The 16,209-nt window shown below is 49.6% G+C and overlaps 1 protein-coding gene across 6 annotated transcripts in view; it reads left to right on the top strand.

Annotated features, from left to right (window-relative positions):
* Positions 1-3,101, top strand: part of XRCC5 (X-ray repair cross complementing 5) — a 96,648-nt gene extending 93,547 nt beyond the window's left edge. For all 6 annotated transcript variants that reach the window (XM_070618238.1, XM_070618239.1, XM_070618242.1 and 3 more), the window contains exons 20-21: positions 2,042-2,116; positions 2,877-3,101. In XM_070618238.1, the coding sequence (XP_070474339.1) occupies positions 2,042-2,116; positions 2,877-2,891 (90 nt within the window). In that variant the 3' untranslated portion in view covers positions 2,892-3,101. The remainder of the gene's footprint in view (positions 1-2,041; positions 2,117-2,876) is intronic.
* The last annotated feature ends 13,108 nt before the right edge of the window (positions 3,102-16,209 follow it).

Here is a 16,209-nt window from a genome sequence, read left to right on the forward strand (position 1 = left end):
GTGTCTGTGTTTGCAAGGTGCAGGTCATTCGTCGCCCCACCATGGTTTATGGCAGGGCACAGCTTTGCTTTGTATTCTCTTCACCCCAGCTGGACGGCTTATCCTTTATCCATATATTCCTGACGTAGGGAAAATCATGTGGGGGTTAATGACAATGAGGAGGAGAGGAGAGGAACGAAATAAAAATCATTTTTAATAGTGGTAATAGGAGAATCATAAATAAAGTTTAATTTGGGAATCTAGGATAGAACAGAGTTTAATCTTTAGACATAAACCGTATGCAAATATGTATGTGGATTCCTCATTCATTTATCTGCATGTGGCCCTCAGATATCTTTATTAATAATCAACCAGGATAAATAAATAGAATTACTGCGGAACCTGTGTTACAGTTGTGCTCCAGACTGTGGCCCCATTGCTAGCGTTTTCTGTCTCTCTCACCATTGATTTCTAGCGCTGGACGCAGTCCAGTTTAGAGTCAACAAAGGGCTGTGGAAAGATCCATCAGTGTCCTTAGAAGAGAAATCCTTGATCTCTCAGTCAAAATGGAAGTTAATGAATGGTGAGGTGGTTTTGACTGAAGAAAACATAGTCAAGGAGGGAGGTTGAGTCAAAACCAAACAAACCGTCGTGGCCGTGTCCACGCCACCAACCAAGGCAGGGCCCAGTTCTGCAGACACGGCCTCCGCCAGTGCTGTTTTGTTTACTGTGTGAGGCTTCGCGCCTGAGGAGTGGACGGAGGCGCAGTGCCCGCTTCCTGAGACCTGCTGCACACAGCCTGTATAAAGGGTGACTTTGGTGATTTGTTAAGGAGACGTATTTTAGTCTGTTTCTAAACCTTACGTTTCACAGCCCTTGATTGTGTCCATTGTACCATAAATAACAGGAATGTGTAGGGAAAGCAGTTGTTGCCGTGTTTTCATGATGAGAAGGTGAGAGAAGTATAACGACACCTCTCCCTCTCGGGGGGAGACAGCTGCAGGAGAGCAGACGTGGACTGGAAGGCTCGCTCAGCACACACTCAGTCCGTGCACACTGAGCCTGGAACGCTGACCCAGAGGCGTGCCCACCTCCACCTCCCGTTCGCTCCCGCAGGCTCGCCTCTGCTCCCGTTTTAAGACCTTGTGCTACCACCTCACCTTCCAGTGTTAGGATGGACAAGTGGTTACGGAACCCAGCTCTTAGATGCCGTCACCACATGCCTTAAAGGAGAAGCGTCCCCACTGCTATCTCTCAGAGGGACCGGATGGAGAAGAGGAGTGTGCAGATAGTTTTCAGGGGCGCTCACTACCCTTTTAAAGTGTGAGCTTCATTCCTGCATCCTTGCACACTTCAACTCCAGCCCTCGCTTTTCTGTGTATCTGCCTTTTAGAGGCTCCGGGTCTAGGGCACTGATGCTGGACACACAGACACTAGAACCTTTCTCCTCCACCTTCCTGTTTCCAAACAATTCCTAACACTAATTGAAGGATTTCCAGAAAAGAAATTGAACACTTCCCAAGCTCATGCATTTCTGTTTCACATCTCTTACAGGAAGTCCTTCCTTTTACAAACTCTTTTGTCCTCAGTGGAGTTGAAGAATAGATAATTATAATCTTTAAGTTCAGACCCTTGATTCTTATGCTCCCTTCAGAAGAGACTGAGACCTACTGGGTTTGGGACTTTGGTTCTTTTCTTAACCCGAATGAGCCCGAATATCCCCTCCCCTGTGGAAGCACGAATGTGAATATCAGGTGTCCTCAGTGTCTGTCGTGGCACCTTCCACGTGGTCACTGCCTTGGTGAGCCATGTCATTTCCTCCCTCTTTATAAGAACTTTCTCTGGTGACTGGTTAGTATGGACCATTCAACCTCAAAATTGGTCCTCTCTTCCAGAGCCAAATGAAGGAACGTACGTCAAAGTGATGTTTCTTTTGGGCTATTTGAAGTGAGAGCTAAGCAAGTCTTCTTAGATTTGCCTGTGGCAACGCTAGCAGATTGTTCCCTCCATCAAAAGAGGCAAAAATGTTATTTTGGTGTCTTGCCTAATTTTCTATTCACAGTTTCTGGCCCCCAGAGAAAACCCAAAAGAAGATGCAGCAGCCATATTTGAAGAAGGTGGTGATGTGGATGATTTGGTGAGTGCTTTTCACATATACCAGCTGTTCTGATGAACGAACTCGCCTGAGCTGTAAATACAGCTACAAAGGCTGCTTGTCATTGACTGGTTTCTTATTTGTCTTTTAATTTCTAACCTACCAGACGCTCCCTACACAATTATTTATTGCCATTGTAAATGTAATCAGATAGGTAATTTCATAATGGAAATTTCTGTGCTCTGTGGTTTTAGTTATATTGTTCATTCAGTTTAATCCTCTCCTTTGAAGGACTATAAAGAGCTGGGGAGGCTATTCCTTAAGTAGCAAAATGTCATAATTTACTGAAATTACTCTCAACCAAAATAAGTGATAGAACATTGCAATTTGTGTGGGTTGACAAATAAAAACAGCCTTTAAGAAGCCTAATTCTTAAATGTTCTCAGTTAACTAAATGTAAACAGAATAGGCTGCTAGGCCTCTGGAGATTGCTGGACCTCACACTGCATCTGTGTGGGAGGCTGTGTAGACGTGTTGGCTTTTATACGCATCCTTCACGTTTGGAAACTTCCCACCTTCAAACCTCACGTGACAGCTGTCTAGTGAGCACTTTCATCCTGTCTGTGGAGAAGTTCTTAGTCTTGTAATGAGGAGACGCTCGGTCGTGAGCAGTGAGTGGGTCTGCAGGCCTGTGCATGCCCCCAGTGAAGGGAGCTGTTGTCACTGAACTCTCTCCCCAGAAAAGGAGCAGTCTGAAAGGGGGGCCCTGGTTCCTTTCTAAATATGTCATTCCTGTCTGCAGCTGGACTTGATATAGGTCGTGGATGTGTGGAGAAACTACGAGAGTTGCCGTCACTCTTGTGCTGGGAGTTCTGTACAGATCAGCCTGGAGGCGGCCGAGGCTCTGAAGATTGTCCCTGCAGGTTACGTGGGAGTGGATCGTCCAGTTTTCGTGCGATGAATGTACGCATGTGTAAGGGATAGTTAGACCCCATATGAGTATATAAAAGTCATTGTTCTTTTCTCATCAGTGTGTTACTACTTCTGTGGTCTTACTGGTCTCAGGATATTATGCGCGTGCTCTCAAGTTTCTGGGAAATGGATTTCATCCTGACCTGGTGTGTGGGTGGATTGCAGCCCTCATGAAGTTCCCTCCTCCAGAGCTCAGGCCTGGGCACTGGCGAGTCTCCCAGTCCTCCCAGGAGGGGTCATGCGCTGTCTGGTCTCCAACAGTGACCACAACTTAGGCTGATCAGACGATGGCATTTGTCCCCTACCAACAGAAAGCGGGCTTTGGAAAATCGTAGATAAAGGTTGACCCACTTCTCTTTTTAGTGAAGCCTTTTAGTCACCACATGACTTTGGCTGTATGTGGAGGTGGTTTTCCCTCAGCAGGGTGGGAGGGGGAGCACAGTGGCCCTGCATACCCATTTTAAGCAGTGAGTTATAGTGGTGTTCACATGAAGAAAAGATGCGCTTTTGGCCCAGCCTCTGATATACCAGTGAAGCCTAAAAAAAAACAAAAACAGAAAGTGAGAAATTCACCAGCAGTAGTTAGAATTTTATCATTTCGTTGCTCTCCACTTGCAGGTCTCACCGAGAGAAAGCTTGGTTGTGTTAAAGCATGTCTTAATTTCCCAGTCTATCCCGTCTCTACCCGTCTCCTTTCCTCTCCCTCTGGATGATGTTCCTTTCCAAAAATAACAGAATAGCAAAACCATTACTTTGTTTCCTATCCTCATTCCTTCCCCAGGTTCTAACTTCTCCTTCCTTGGTGTCACAAACTTTGTGATGCCCCATCTCCCATAGTCTCAGCAGCTCCGTAAATGTTACTGATTCACTTCATTTTCCAAACATAATGTTAAAGGTATAAATGACTCCTTCCTCCTGTGGATCGCTGTTCATTACTGATTGTCTGCAAAAGAATTCTTCAGTACTGTGCTGAGAATTGCAGATCCGCTGTGCTTTGATTGAAAATGGAGCTCCACGACAGAACATCGTTCAGTCAGCTGAGGAGAGAAAAAGAAGAGTGATCCCCTTGATACTTTGCACATTTGAGTTAGTCTTGACATGCAGGTGCCCTTTGAAAGCAGCCCCAACGAAGGATGCCATATCTTAAAGTCTGATGGAATAGTTAAAGCCCAAGGGATGTTTATGACTAGGATAAAACCAAGACAGTTCATAGAATCAAGAGGACAACTTTGTTCTCTAAATCCTACATTATTCTCATCAGATCCTCCTGGCGGGAGGAATCAGTTCAGTGAGAATGGCCTTGATAAGCATCCCTTGTCTCTGGCAGTTTGGGAAATTCCCTCTTGGAAACATCACTTCTTCTGTCAAACCAGGGAAAGTTTAAATCAAGTTAGTCCTTTAGAACTTCTGATATGTTTTGATTTATGTTGTACATGCTGGGATTATTCATGCTTCCTTAACCCCACTTTTACCTCAGTTGTCTGAATACCTGAAGGAAGAAATGAATGTAACAGGCTAGGGACACAAAGGACTGAATTAGCCGTGTAATTTCTAATCCATTTCCTGCAGGCACAGTATACATACGTGCTGTGTCGACTTGGTCAGAGCGGGCCATTTTGAGTAAGGGCATCGTGTTTTGCAGGAACACACCCAGGCCCCATTTCCAGGAAGTGAGATTTGTGGATCTATAGGACTCCCAGGTGTTCTACCCTCTGGGGCCCGGGAGAGCAGCAGGCTGCACTCGGCTATCAGTCAGCCACAGGTGGGGCCTCAGGAGCCCGTTAGTCCTGCAAATGATAGGCCTGTGTGGGAATTGGGAGTCACTGACTATCGGCCCTGTCACCTTTGGTCTTCTACGTCACCAAAATGTATTGACTTATAGAGAAGGTGGAGATAAAGGAGGGCCCCACCCCCATCACAACCCAAATGCCCCCTCAAGGGTATGTGCCGCCCCCTATTACGAACCACTATTTGAAATGTTGGGTTTTTGTCCTTTGCCAGGTAATTTACATATAAAATTTAGACTCTTGGAAACTTCCTCGGAAAACCATGTTGCGGATAGGCAGGTTATTACCTAGTCGTGGATGGTTTCGGAAATAGGTGGGCACGGATATGCTTGCATTTTGAATAGGCACAGTGCTGCTGACTGACTTTGCAGCTGATTGTGATTCAGGAAACAAACTCTGTTTGCTACACTGTCTCCCATTGGCCCCATTTTTTCTTGTCCCTTTCTTCTTCCCCAGATGTCGTAGGTGCAGAACACAAGCTCGTAGCCCATTCAGAGTAGATGCTGTGAGGGGATGCAGTGTGGGTAGCGGAAAGAACAGTAGGCTCACCGAGATCCTGGGTTCGAGTGCTGCTTCTGCTGCTTGCTTGTGGCCTTTGTCGAGATGCTGAACCTATACCTGCCTCCCAGGCTTGTTAAGGAAGAGCGTGCCCCTGAGAGTACTTTGTGAACTACAAAGGCTTTACGTAAATACAGCATTGTGGTATTATGAACACTCCACACAGGAGGCATGGGCAGAACTTTTTAATGGGACTGCTCCCTGTCTTTATTGCTGTCTTATTTCTTTTAGAACCTTGAGTGTTGCAGTGCTGAGTTTCATAATTATCTGTTGCTATTGCACTTAGGTTTCCTTATCTAGTTATTATATGAAAACTAAGGTCTCTCTGTGGTCAAGGTAGCGGGTTAGGGCCCAAGGTGGGTTTTGATACTTTCGATGAGTGACCGCACACCCCGTTTACGTGGGAGTTGTGCTGGCATAATTAATAGTGTCCTCTCTCACTCTCAGAAGTGTCCTCCTGATGTGGGTGATAAATTATGCGGTCCCTCTAGGTTTTGATCATGTTAAATGGAGTATCAAAGCCAGGAACCCAGGAATGGCCATATCCTGCCTTGTCAGCCAGCCCTCCCCTGTTAACTCCCTGCTGGCGCTGAAAACACGGGAGCAGACAGCAGAAGGGGAAGCAGCATAGTGCTTCCGTACCCGCTCGTTTAGGAGATCCCTGGAACAGCTAGGTTGTAGCTCGTGGCTTCGGTTTGCAGTCCGCCTCCCACACCCACATCTTGCCACCAAGTGGCTGCCAAGCCTGGGGCAGAGCAAGAGCATCTTGTTGGGCCTGCTCAGAAAGAGTAGGCCTTGGCTTCCTTGCCTGGCTGGCGGCATGGAGCAGAAAGTAGAAATGCATTTGAAGTTTAACGTATAACCTATTTAATGGCACCTGATAAATATGGCCCAGTCACCGGTCAAATTTGTAAGTCCTTTTCCCTGTAGCGGTCAGGGGAATATTAGCTGGGTGGTGGGGAGGGGGCTTCCTCCCCCATACTTTCACCCCCGGATAGGTCAGTCCACCTACTCAGAGTGGATAGTCCCTGCTTAGACAATGTTGGCTTTCTTTGGTATTTTGGAAGGGAAGGAAATGCCCCTTTTCGCTATCTGAACATAATCCCAGACTAGACTTCCTTCTGTTCTTGGACAGGCATAAGGGCACAGTGCTTAGAAGGCTCAGTGCTTCACCTGTGTGTTAGGTACTCCCGGTTTATTAATCCTAATGTCAGCAGCACCTAACGGCTGTGTGGCCTTGCCAAGTCCCTTGACCTCTGTAAGCCGCAGAATCGTGAAATCACTTGTCTTTCGTCTGTGGGCAGGATGGCCTGGGAGAAGACAGGCTCTTCTTGGTCAGAGGAGGTTTGTGTATGGCTTTGTAGGAGCTGCTTGAATAAGGGGAACAGGTGCCTCCTGGGGTGTAGAGGAAGCCGCCCCAGACATCTGCCCCCTTCACAGCCTCACATTTCCCATTTCCAGGCCCGTGCGCCTCTGCACTGCAGCATTGTAGGGGGGGAAAGTCACTGACCACCGACTGGGGGTGTCACAGGCCTAGTAGGCGTCTCCTTCCATCATGTCTTAGCTTGGGTGGGTCTCTGACTTTCCCTGACCCCTTTTGCCTTTTCAGCGTGCTGGGAATTATCATAGCCTTCACAGGGTTATCATTGGATTAGCAATCACATCCTGTGCTGACAAGGTGGGGACTGGAGTGTAGGAGGAAGATGACATCCTGGGGAGAAGCTGGAGGAGCAACAGAGAGGGTAGTGCTGGTGCTCTGGCTCATTGCCAGCCTTTGGTGAATGTCATGTTACAGATGAGGGCAGAGTTGTAGAGACGGAGCGGGCAACGAGACAGAAGAGTGCCTGGGCAGCAGCAGGGGAGGGCAGCTGGGGGCGTAGGGAGTGCAGATGTCTGGGGAGCATTTTATTCTTAGTTTTATCCTGGGTGGGTGGTGGGCGAATCTGTGTCTCCCCACCAAATATTCATGGAACTCTCTGTTTCTCACTGATGCATTTGGAGTTGGTTATTTTAGGGGGCTGCATCTAAGTGCTGTGAACCATGACCTGCTTCAAGGAGGGCAGGGGTGAGACAGGCTGCCCACGGGGCATCCAGTCGTCTCTGCATCATGTGCCTTCTGGTTTAAGCCTTAAATCAGTCACATGCAGGGGCCTGCCCTCTGTTCCTCCTTAGGTCATGGTAAAGCCCTTTGCCTCCCCCGTGGCCAAAATCAAACATCCGTGTAACTGCCCTGCAGAAGTAAGAACAGAAATGAGCTCTATTCTTGAGAATGACTGCAGATAGCAGCCTGGCCAGGAAGGCACAAAAGGCAGCGTGTGTGACACATTTGTCATTGCTCGTAATTTTAAAATTGCACTCCAAGCTGTTGGACTTGGATTTGAATACATGAGGGGAATGGGGACAAGATCAAACCCACCATCAAAGATGCTTTCACACTCCATGTGGCCAAGTGGCTTTTGTTGTGTGTTTCGCAGGGTGCTGGGTCTGTGACTAGTGTTAAGACTCTGTGTCCTGCTGAGGAAACTCAGAGACTTTGAGAACAGGAAAGGATTCCCCTGTCTATTCTGGGTGGTCCACCCACACGGGTTACAGACAGCCCTGCCGAGAGGCAGAGGGAGGGCGTGATGCGTCCCTGGCACATCTAGATGATCTTGTATAATGGGCACATGACTTCGTCTCTATCCTCGTGAGAATAAAAGTTGAAAACTAGGTTCCATTTCTTATCAGTTTGCAGTGACAGAAATTGGCAGAGGATGGGAGTAAAGGGAGTCACAGGTGTTTCTGATGCCAAGTGGTGTAATCCCCCAGCCCCTCCTGGGAATGTATGATAGGGGTTGACAGCCCAGAAGAAGCTGTCCCAGGTCTGACCTGTCATTTCCACAGCTTTAGCAACACCCGGAACCGTCTTTATCAACACCAAGTTCCTGTGGCCTGATGTGGGCCAGATGAGATGAATGCGGTAGAATATACTCCCCTCTGAGAAGGAGAGCTGAGGAGTGAGCTCTCTGTAAAGTAATATGGACATACCAGTCCACTCCTGACTCTTTACTACAAGGGGAGAAATAATCCAAAACCACAGTAACTGTGGCTTGAGGGTTTCCCAGTGGACAGGACAGAGACACTCAGGCCAGCTCCAAGGGCCTCTGCCTGAGGGCTGTGGGACGTGGACAGTGGCAGCAGGATACCTCGGGCATTTGGAACACTCACCTTGCAGGTCGCCCAAGGTGATGGTGTAGCTACCGGGACTGAAAAAAGGCGAGAGTTTGTGGTGTTCTTCAAAGCAGGCTTGGGAGGCAGCCTACTAAAGCAGACTGTCTGCCTTGTTTCCATCGTCACTCCCAGGGTTTGACCAGAGTGACTTTTCACTGTTCCAAACATCAGATAGACCCAAAATTGGGAGACTGCTGCAGAAATCCAAATCCAGGGTATTCTAGACACTTCAGACAATGTGGGGAAAAGTTTTACCAGCAGCATAAACATCTTTAGGTATAAATGGCTTACGTGTTCATTTCAAAGGAAGCTTGTTCTCTGAGCAGCAGGAGGCTTGCTCAGGCTTGTGATAATTCAAGTGGGTCTGTGGACTCTTGTCCCTGGAGATGAAGACTCACTCTCCCATCCTTCCCTCTGTTTGGTACCAGCAAACCAGAGGCAGTGGGAAGGACAACATGATCTTTGGAGAACCTGGAAACCCAATGGGTCCGGTAGTCCGTTTCACGGGATCTTTTCTCCAAATCAAAAATACCATTAGTTATGTTAAGAAAGAAAAGAAAGCCAGTGGCCATTTTAGTTTACATCTGAATTTTTAAAATGTTAGAAAATATACTCGAGGTGTGATGAGATGAGGTGCCTGTCCGCTGCCCTCACGGTGTCGTGGCACAGATGTGAACTTCGAACTGTGAATAACGGGAATGCCAACCAACACTGGCTTCAGGTAGGGCTTTGTCTCCCACGTGCAAGAAGTCTGGTCTAGGCAGCTGCAGGGGATTCCATGGCTCACTAACGTCAGGGGTGAAGATGGATTCTTTCAACCTTTCCCTCCTCTTGTTCCCATTCAAAGCAGGAAAGGAGGGGGAACGGGCAGCGCCAGCTGAAGCTGCCTAGTTATCAGGGAAGACCAGAGGGGTCTTGAAACAGCTGACTTCTTTGGACAGAAATTTGTCCCATGTCCAACCCTGGCTGCAAGGGAGCCGGGAAAATGAGAGCATCTGTTTTGTTTCAGCCATCCTAGTTGGGACAGTTCAGGGAGAAGAGGGAGAGAGTGGATACTGGGTTAGCCAACCGGCAGTTTCTGTCTCCCAGTTCCTTCCCTTACTGGCTGCTAAACGCAGAGAAGTTGCCTCACCCTTCCAAACTTCCATTTTGCTGTTTGTGTGGTAATGGGTGTGTTTGAGATTTAAAATCAGGTAATTGAAGTAACACTCCCAACGGAGTAAGCCAGCGTCAGTAAACTTGAGCCCCTGCAGCCCTCCCCCTCCCTGAGTCAGGCAGAGATTCTGCGGAAACCTGCGGTGGAACCCGGAACAATTCCTGCTGTCTGCCGGAACGCCCGGGGCCTCCTGGGGAGGGCCTGCTGTGTCACTCTGCAGCCTTTGCCCCCTCCCTACACCAGAGCTCAGGTGTGTGCTTTGAGGAGGCGCAGCTCTCCTTCCCCTAGGATGCTGGCCGTGGGCTGGCCCACGCTTGGCAGTTCTGGGCGCTGGAGGGGCATAGAGGAAGGAGCACAGACCAGGAATTTCAGTTCTGTGATCCAGGGCTTCGGTTCTCGGAGTCCGTGTGGTTCGGTGATTCCACAACTCCTTTCCCATCCCTCTGCTCCCCCGGAAGCCTGCTTCTTAATGTCCACCAAACGTCATGACTAAGGGCCCAGGCTAGAATCAGACTGCCTATATTCCAAATCCTGCCTGTGTGACCATGACCGAGTTACTCAGCCGTTCTCAGCCGCAGTTCCTGCAGCTGTGCATCGGGGTTTCTGCTAGTCGCACCTGGCTTCCAGGGTCGTCAGGATGAATGAGGATGACCCACATCAATGCTTGGCACACAGTAAGCGCACAGTAAATGTTTCATACTATTCTCAGCCCCTCCACTTCTGTATTCCTTCCTCCTTGACACCAGCCTCTGTCTGGCTTTAAAATGCCGTGCTGTGCCTTCTGCAGATGGACACCGCTCGCCCTTTGCGGACTAGCCTATCAGGAACGACACTCGGAGAGCTCCACCCTTGCCCTGTGGTCCAGGGTGTGTTTCTCCAACAGGCCACCTGTTTTCTCCCACAAACTGGACAGCTGCCTCTCAGGATGTTGGAGCAGAAGGTGAGGAATGGGAAGCTCTCTAAGAGAAAAGAACTCAAAAGCAGCTTGAGCTCTAGATGGAAGACGTGCATGCACGTGTGAAAGTGTTTCAAGTCTTGGAACCTCAGCAGCTCGGTCACATCGCAATGTGTCACTTCACCTGGCTCCTTTGTTTAAAGATTCCCCTCCCCCTTTTCCACCTCCCTGGGCCCTGGATCTTCTGACAGCATCAGAGTTAGATGCCGTTTATGGGCTGCTTTGATGAGTGTCCTAATAGAGGTTTAATCACCACTCATAAACTGCTGCGCGCCCACTGGCACAGGGAGGCAGGGGAGTGCACGACTCTTATTAATAGTCCAAGCCCAGAGGACACTGAAGGGTATAGTGAGTGTGTGTATGTGATGGGAGAGGAGCAAAAAGACATCCCTGACTTCACATGCATAGTACATATGTATACACAGACGCAAACCCTCTTAACACGTGCACATGTGTACACTCACTGCACACACAAGCTCAACCTGTGCCTGGTGTGCACACTTGCATATACACTTTCCCCTCCTGGACCACTGTATTCGTTTTGGAGGGCGTCATCTTATCAGGACCCAGTCATATTGGACTATGAGCCCACCCTACTCCAGTAGGATCTTATGTTAAGTAATTACATCAACACCGACCCTATTTCCACATAAGATCACTTTCTGACCACTGGGAGTTAGAACTTGAACATAGCTTTTGTGGGGGACACAGTTCAACCTGTAAAAACTGCTGAGATTGTTTACTGTATCTGCAGAGAACAAATAAGTGGAGCTAGAGGAAAGCGGTGTGGTACAGAGAGGAGGTGGGTTGAGTTGGGAACACACACACACACACACACACGTCAGCAGACCTTTGGAGAGTGTGTTTATATCTGTCAGATACCTGGAACAGCACCTGAAATGTGGAAGGGTCCCAATAATGTTAGTTTCTTTCCTTCTCTACACGTAAAAGAGAATGTGTGTGAAGATGTTCTTGCTCAATGGGGAGATAGTGGACATTCGTCCGTCTTGTGTGAGTGGAGCGTGGCAGACTGCTGACTTGTGAAGAAGGAATCCTGTGTGTCTCTGCATTTACTGAGAATGTGAATATGAAGCAAACTGCAGAGTGTTGTATAAATGTCAGCTGTTATTCCTCAGTGTGTCTGTGTCCTTTTATCATGAATTCTTATATATTATGAGGAAAGAGACCACGGGGTCATATCTGATCCCAGGCACATGGGCCTGTCCTTCTGTGTGCCCTTTTGGGCATGAAGTGGGACCCAGGGGTCTTATCCAACACCAAGACTGACAGGAAGGGTCCTTTCTTGATACTCCAGCTGGCCCACAGCGGGTCCGTGTACACCCATTCCCCGACACGTGTCCTGGGTTCTTTGTCTATGAAATTCAACTTAATAAACATGCATTGAACACCTGCTGTGTACAAAACACTGCTGGGCACCCCAGAAGGTTAGAATGGAAGAACATTGCTAGTCTTCCAGAAGCTCGCAAATAGCCAGAATCCACGAGGCAAGAGAGGCTATAAAAGGGACCCAAGAAGACCTTCGGGGGCACTGAAGAAGAGATTAATTTCTGTCTTGGTAACTGGGACACTTTCTGGAGTTGGTGGTATTTAAGATGGACCACGAATAGAACAAGAATCTAATAAACAGGAGAAGGGCAGGATGTTCAAATAGAGGACACAGCAGGGTTCAGGCCAGGTCCAGGAAAGGGTAAGTGGTTTAGTTTGGCTGGAGGGTAAGGTGCATGATGGGAAATGGTGAGCAGTTAGACTGCAAAGATGGGTCAGAGCAGTGACTCTGGGGAAAACCCTGTTTTTGAAATGAGAAATGCAATCAGCTGGGCTCCAGCAAGGTTATCCCGGCAGCAGTGTACAGAGAGGATGCAGGAAGAGCCATTCGGAGCCGGCTGGAATGGCCTGGGGGAGAGAGAATGAGGGTCCAAACCAGGGCAGCCCCCAAGGGGACAGAGAGGAGGGGTGACTGAGAGCCTGACTCACTGACAGCCATTCGGGGGTGGGGACCCGTCTCCCCTTTCCCTTGGGTCCTGAGATTCCTGGGAAACAAGCCCAATGTCAAGGGCATGTGTCTGTCTGCCCCCTTCCACCCCCTTGTCAGGCTGGGTTAGCTTGTGCCCAGCCTCTTTCCTCTCCTCCTCTCAGCAAGCCACCTGGCTGCTCACTGCCCCATGTGACACCTGTCCTCTCTCCCGCCTGGGCCACGTCCCTCTCTGGCCTCTTCCCCCTTTTCGGGAAAGTGCTTACGATCTGCCACCTCCTGTTCCCTGGAGCCTCCTCTAAAGCTCTTCTCTGTGTCCTTTGCCTGTGCCCCGTGGAGCAGAATCACCACAGGGCTGCAGGTGGGCTGGCCCTGCCGTCCAGCGCCCTGCGACTCTGTCCTGTCCTGTCCTGCTCCCAGCTCCTGTGCCCTGGGAACCGCACTGGGTGGGAAGTGGGGTGAGAGTCACAGAGGCTGTTCCCTGGAAGGTTTCCGGCCGGGCTCCACATCCCTGCTCCTGGCGCGGTGGTCCCCAAACTTTGCTGTACTTTAGAGTCTCTGAGAAGCTTCAAAACCTCCCCCGCCCGGGGCCCCAGGCCCTGCCGATGGAGTCAGAATGCAGGAGCCAGCATCAGTGGTGCTTAAAGATCCCCAGCTGATTCCACGGGTGGCCAGGTTCCGGCGCCGTCTCCTGGTGTGTCCCTCCGCCTCTTGGCAATATTTCGCTCCAAATACCTGCCCAGAGGGCCCGGCAGAAAGGCCTTCTGGTGGCTCGTTCCCTGGAGCTGGGAGGTGTTCGGTCTCTGCATCTTGCTTGGGGCTCCAGGGGACGAAGTGGGAATTCTTCTTTGTCTCTTTCCGTCCTCACCTCTCCCCTTTCTCCTCCCAAGTCAAATCCCAATCAGGGAGGCAAGAGTGTGCCCCCACTGCCCAGAATGAAACGGTGACCCCAGGGAGCAGAGGGAGAGTGGGCCTGGTCACTGCCTCATTCCTGTCGGTTCTGACTTCCTCATGGCCGTGTAAGGAAGGGGAGTTGAGTCCCCCTAGACCAACTTCTGCTTCAACGATGGTTTTCTTTTTTTTTTTTTCATTCATTAGAACCCTTCCTCAAATGAAACCCTGTGCAGAAGCTTGACATGCGACAGACAGAGGTGGGCTGGTTCTGGCTGGGAGAACCAGGGGTGGCCAGGCAGGGGCCTCAGGCCGGGGTGGGGCTGTCTGGTGGGCACAAGGACCAGGGACATCATGCATGAGGCTCTGAGGCTGGCTCCACAAGGCTGCGGTCTCTGTCTACACCAATTTCCTTGTAAATTCAGAATGGGGGGCAAACGTGGCGGCTCCCCCCCCCCCCCGCCCCGCATACGCCCTTGAACCAAAGCAGCTTCTTCTGTAATGTTTTCCTTACTGGGAGGACACGTAAGACACTGTGTGATCATGGGGCTCCATGACTTCAAAAAGTTCAAAACCCTTGACTACATGAAGCCTCGAAGGACACCTCCCAGTCTATTTTCACTCATTTCTCCCACATATACCTATGGAGTGTTTACCAGGCTGTTCCAGGCACATCAGTAAACAAAACTGACAGATATCCAAGACAGAGAACATCCCACATTCTCGGGGAGCCCCCGGGCTTTGAAACAAAGTCATAGAAGTCTCCCCTGTTAAAATTCAAAGCTTATCACATGATGTTTTCCCAATTGTCATCATATTTCCGTACAGCAAGAAGTCAAGAAAGACTCCGAATGAACATGTGAGAGAAGCAGACACAGAGTGATGGGCACTTTTCCTTGCAATCCCGCGGTGAATTTGTAGGGAAAGCAGAACTTGAACTCATAAACTGTCTCTTCGTGTGAGTCATAATGTCCCACAGGGACGACCCCAGTTTCCTCCCTGCCCTCTTCTCTGTCAGTGGTTTCACTCAGGACACTCAACCAGCCCTACACCCCCTGCCCCCAACTCTTGACTCTGAGCTGTCTCCTTTTCTTTTCTTGCTTGCTCTCTTTCTTTTTTTAATTGAGATTCATAATAGTTTACATCACTGTGAAATTTCTGAGCGGTCTCCTTTTCACTTCATGGTACGAAAAACCACAACACCTACTGGAAGCAACCAGTATACAGAGGGGTTAATTCAAGGTCACACCCAACTCTCGGACATCTCCACCTTCCTTCCTGAGAGTGTGAGTTTCACATGACAAGCCATCCAGAAGAGGAAACTTCCATCCCACCTTCTTCTTGGTGGTAATATGGTGAAATGATGCCAAATCCAGGAAGGGGTAGTGTTGAGGAGATAGAGAAAAGGAGGGGCCGATCTCATGTGTTAGTATAAAAGTTCATTTCTAGGAGCGCCAAAGACCCCAGAGCACCCTCCTTCCGTTCACTGGTTCCTGTTCTGAAATTGCGCCTGTCTCATTCCCATAGCTCAAGGCTCTGGTCCTTGTTAAAATGAAGATGCTCCTAATAAAGGTGATAGTTTAAACTGTTAGCAGCTATTTATACCTCAGTGTGAATGATGGATCCAGAGTAAGTTTTGTTTCATGAGGCGTAGAACACTGGGGGCTGAGATGTGGAGGAAAAGGTGATATAGAAACAGACAGAATGTAGACCAAAGGTGAACTTAACAGTATTTCTAGGTTGTGAGTCCACAAAGAGGTACCTGCTATGGCTTCGTTAAAGTGAGAAGCCCGCATCGGATCTGACTGATATTCCAGGACCTGTGGGCTGCACTCAAAAAAGAAGTAAGTGTGGCATCTCTGTCTCCCCAGAGGCAGTGGGCTTCCTCCTCAGCGGCTGAGACTTCCCTTCCCCTCTGGGTCTGGCATAGAGATAAGCATACCATTATCACAGACTGTTGGGGACCCAAGGAGCAGCCTTATTTACGACCAGAAAAGCACCAACGTCCCCTGAAATGCAGGGCTTCCGGTGCCGCGGGCTGGAGAGCTCTGCTTGGGCGAGGCCTTACCTAGCAGCCTGGCTGCACACACGGCTGGAGGAAAGAGAGAGAGATGCGGAGATTTCCACATGGAGATGGAAAGTGAGGCGTTCACTGTGCCCAGGCGCAGGGGTCAAGGAAAGAGGGGTTGAAGCTCTGTCACACCCAACCCTCCCTGCTCCTGGGAGGGGCGGACAAACCCTCTCCTAAGGAAACGTTCCCTGCACCCCCCCCCCCACACACACTCTGCCTCCGCTGAGTTAGGGTGGGCTTCCTTCCCGGAAGGGGGCTCCACAGGGCACACAAAGGAGAGGAAAGCAATAGGACTGACCCACGAAGACCCTGCTCGCTTTCTGGCGTCGGTCTCTCTAGGATCCATCAGAAATGACGAGCTGGAAGATGCTCCGATTAATTGCTTTCCGGCTCTGAGATGGCACCTCCATCGCCAGTCAAAGTTTTAATTAATCATGCCAGCAGATGGGCTGTCACGGCCGGAGCGGCCAGGGTAATGAACTCATTTATTATCAGCCTCTGTCAGCGGGAGGCCATCCGGGCTTCTGGGAAAAGAAGAGAGG

The sequence above is a fragment of the Equus przewalskii genome, chromosome 5 (assembly GCF_037783145.1).
Source record: "Equus przewalskii isolate Varuska chromosome 5, EquPr2, whole genome shotgun sequence".
NCBI classification, from domain to species: domain Eukaryota; kingdom Metazoa; phylum Chordata; class Mammalia; order Perissodactyla; family Equidae; genus Equus; species Equus przewalskii.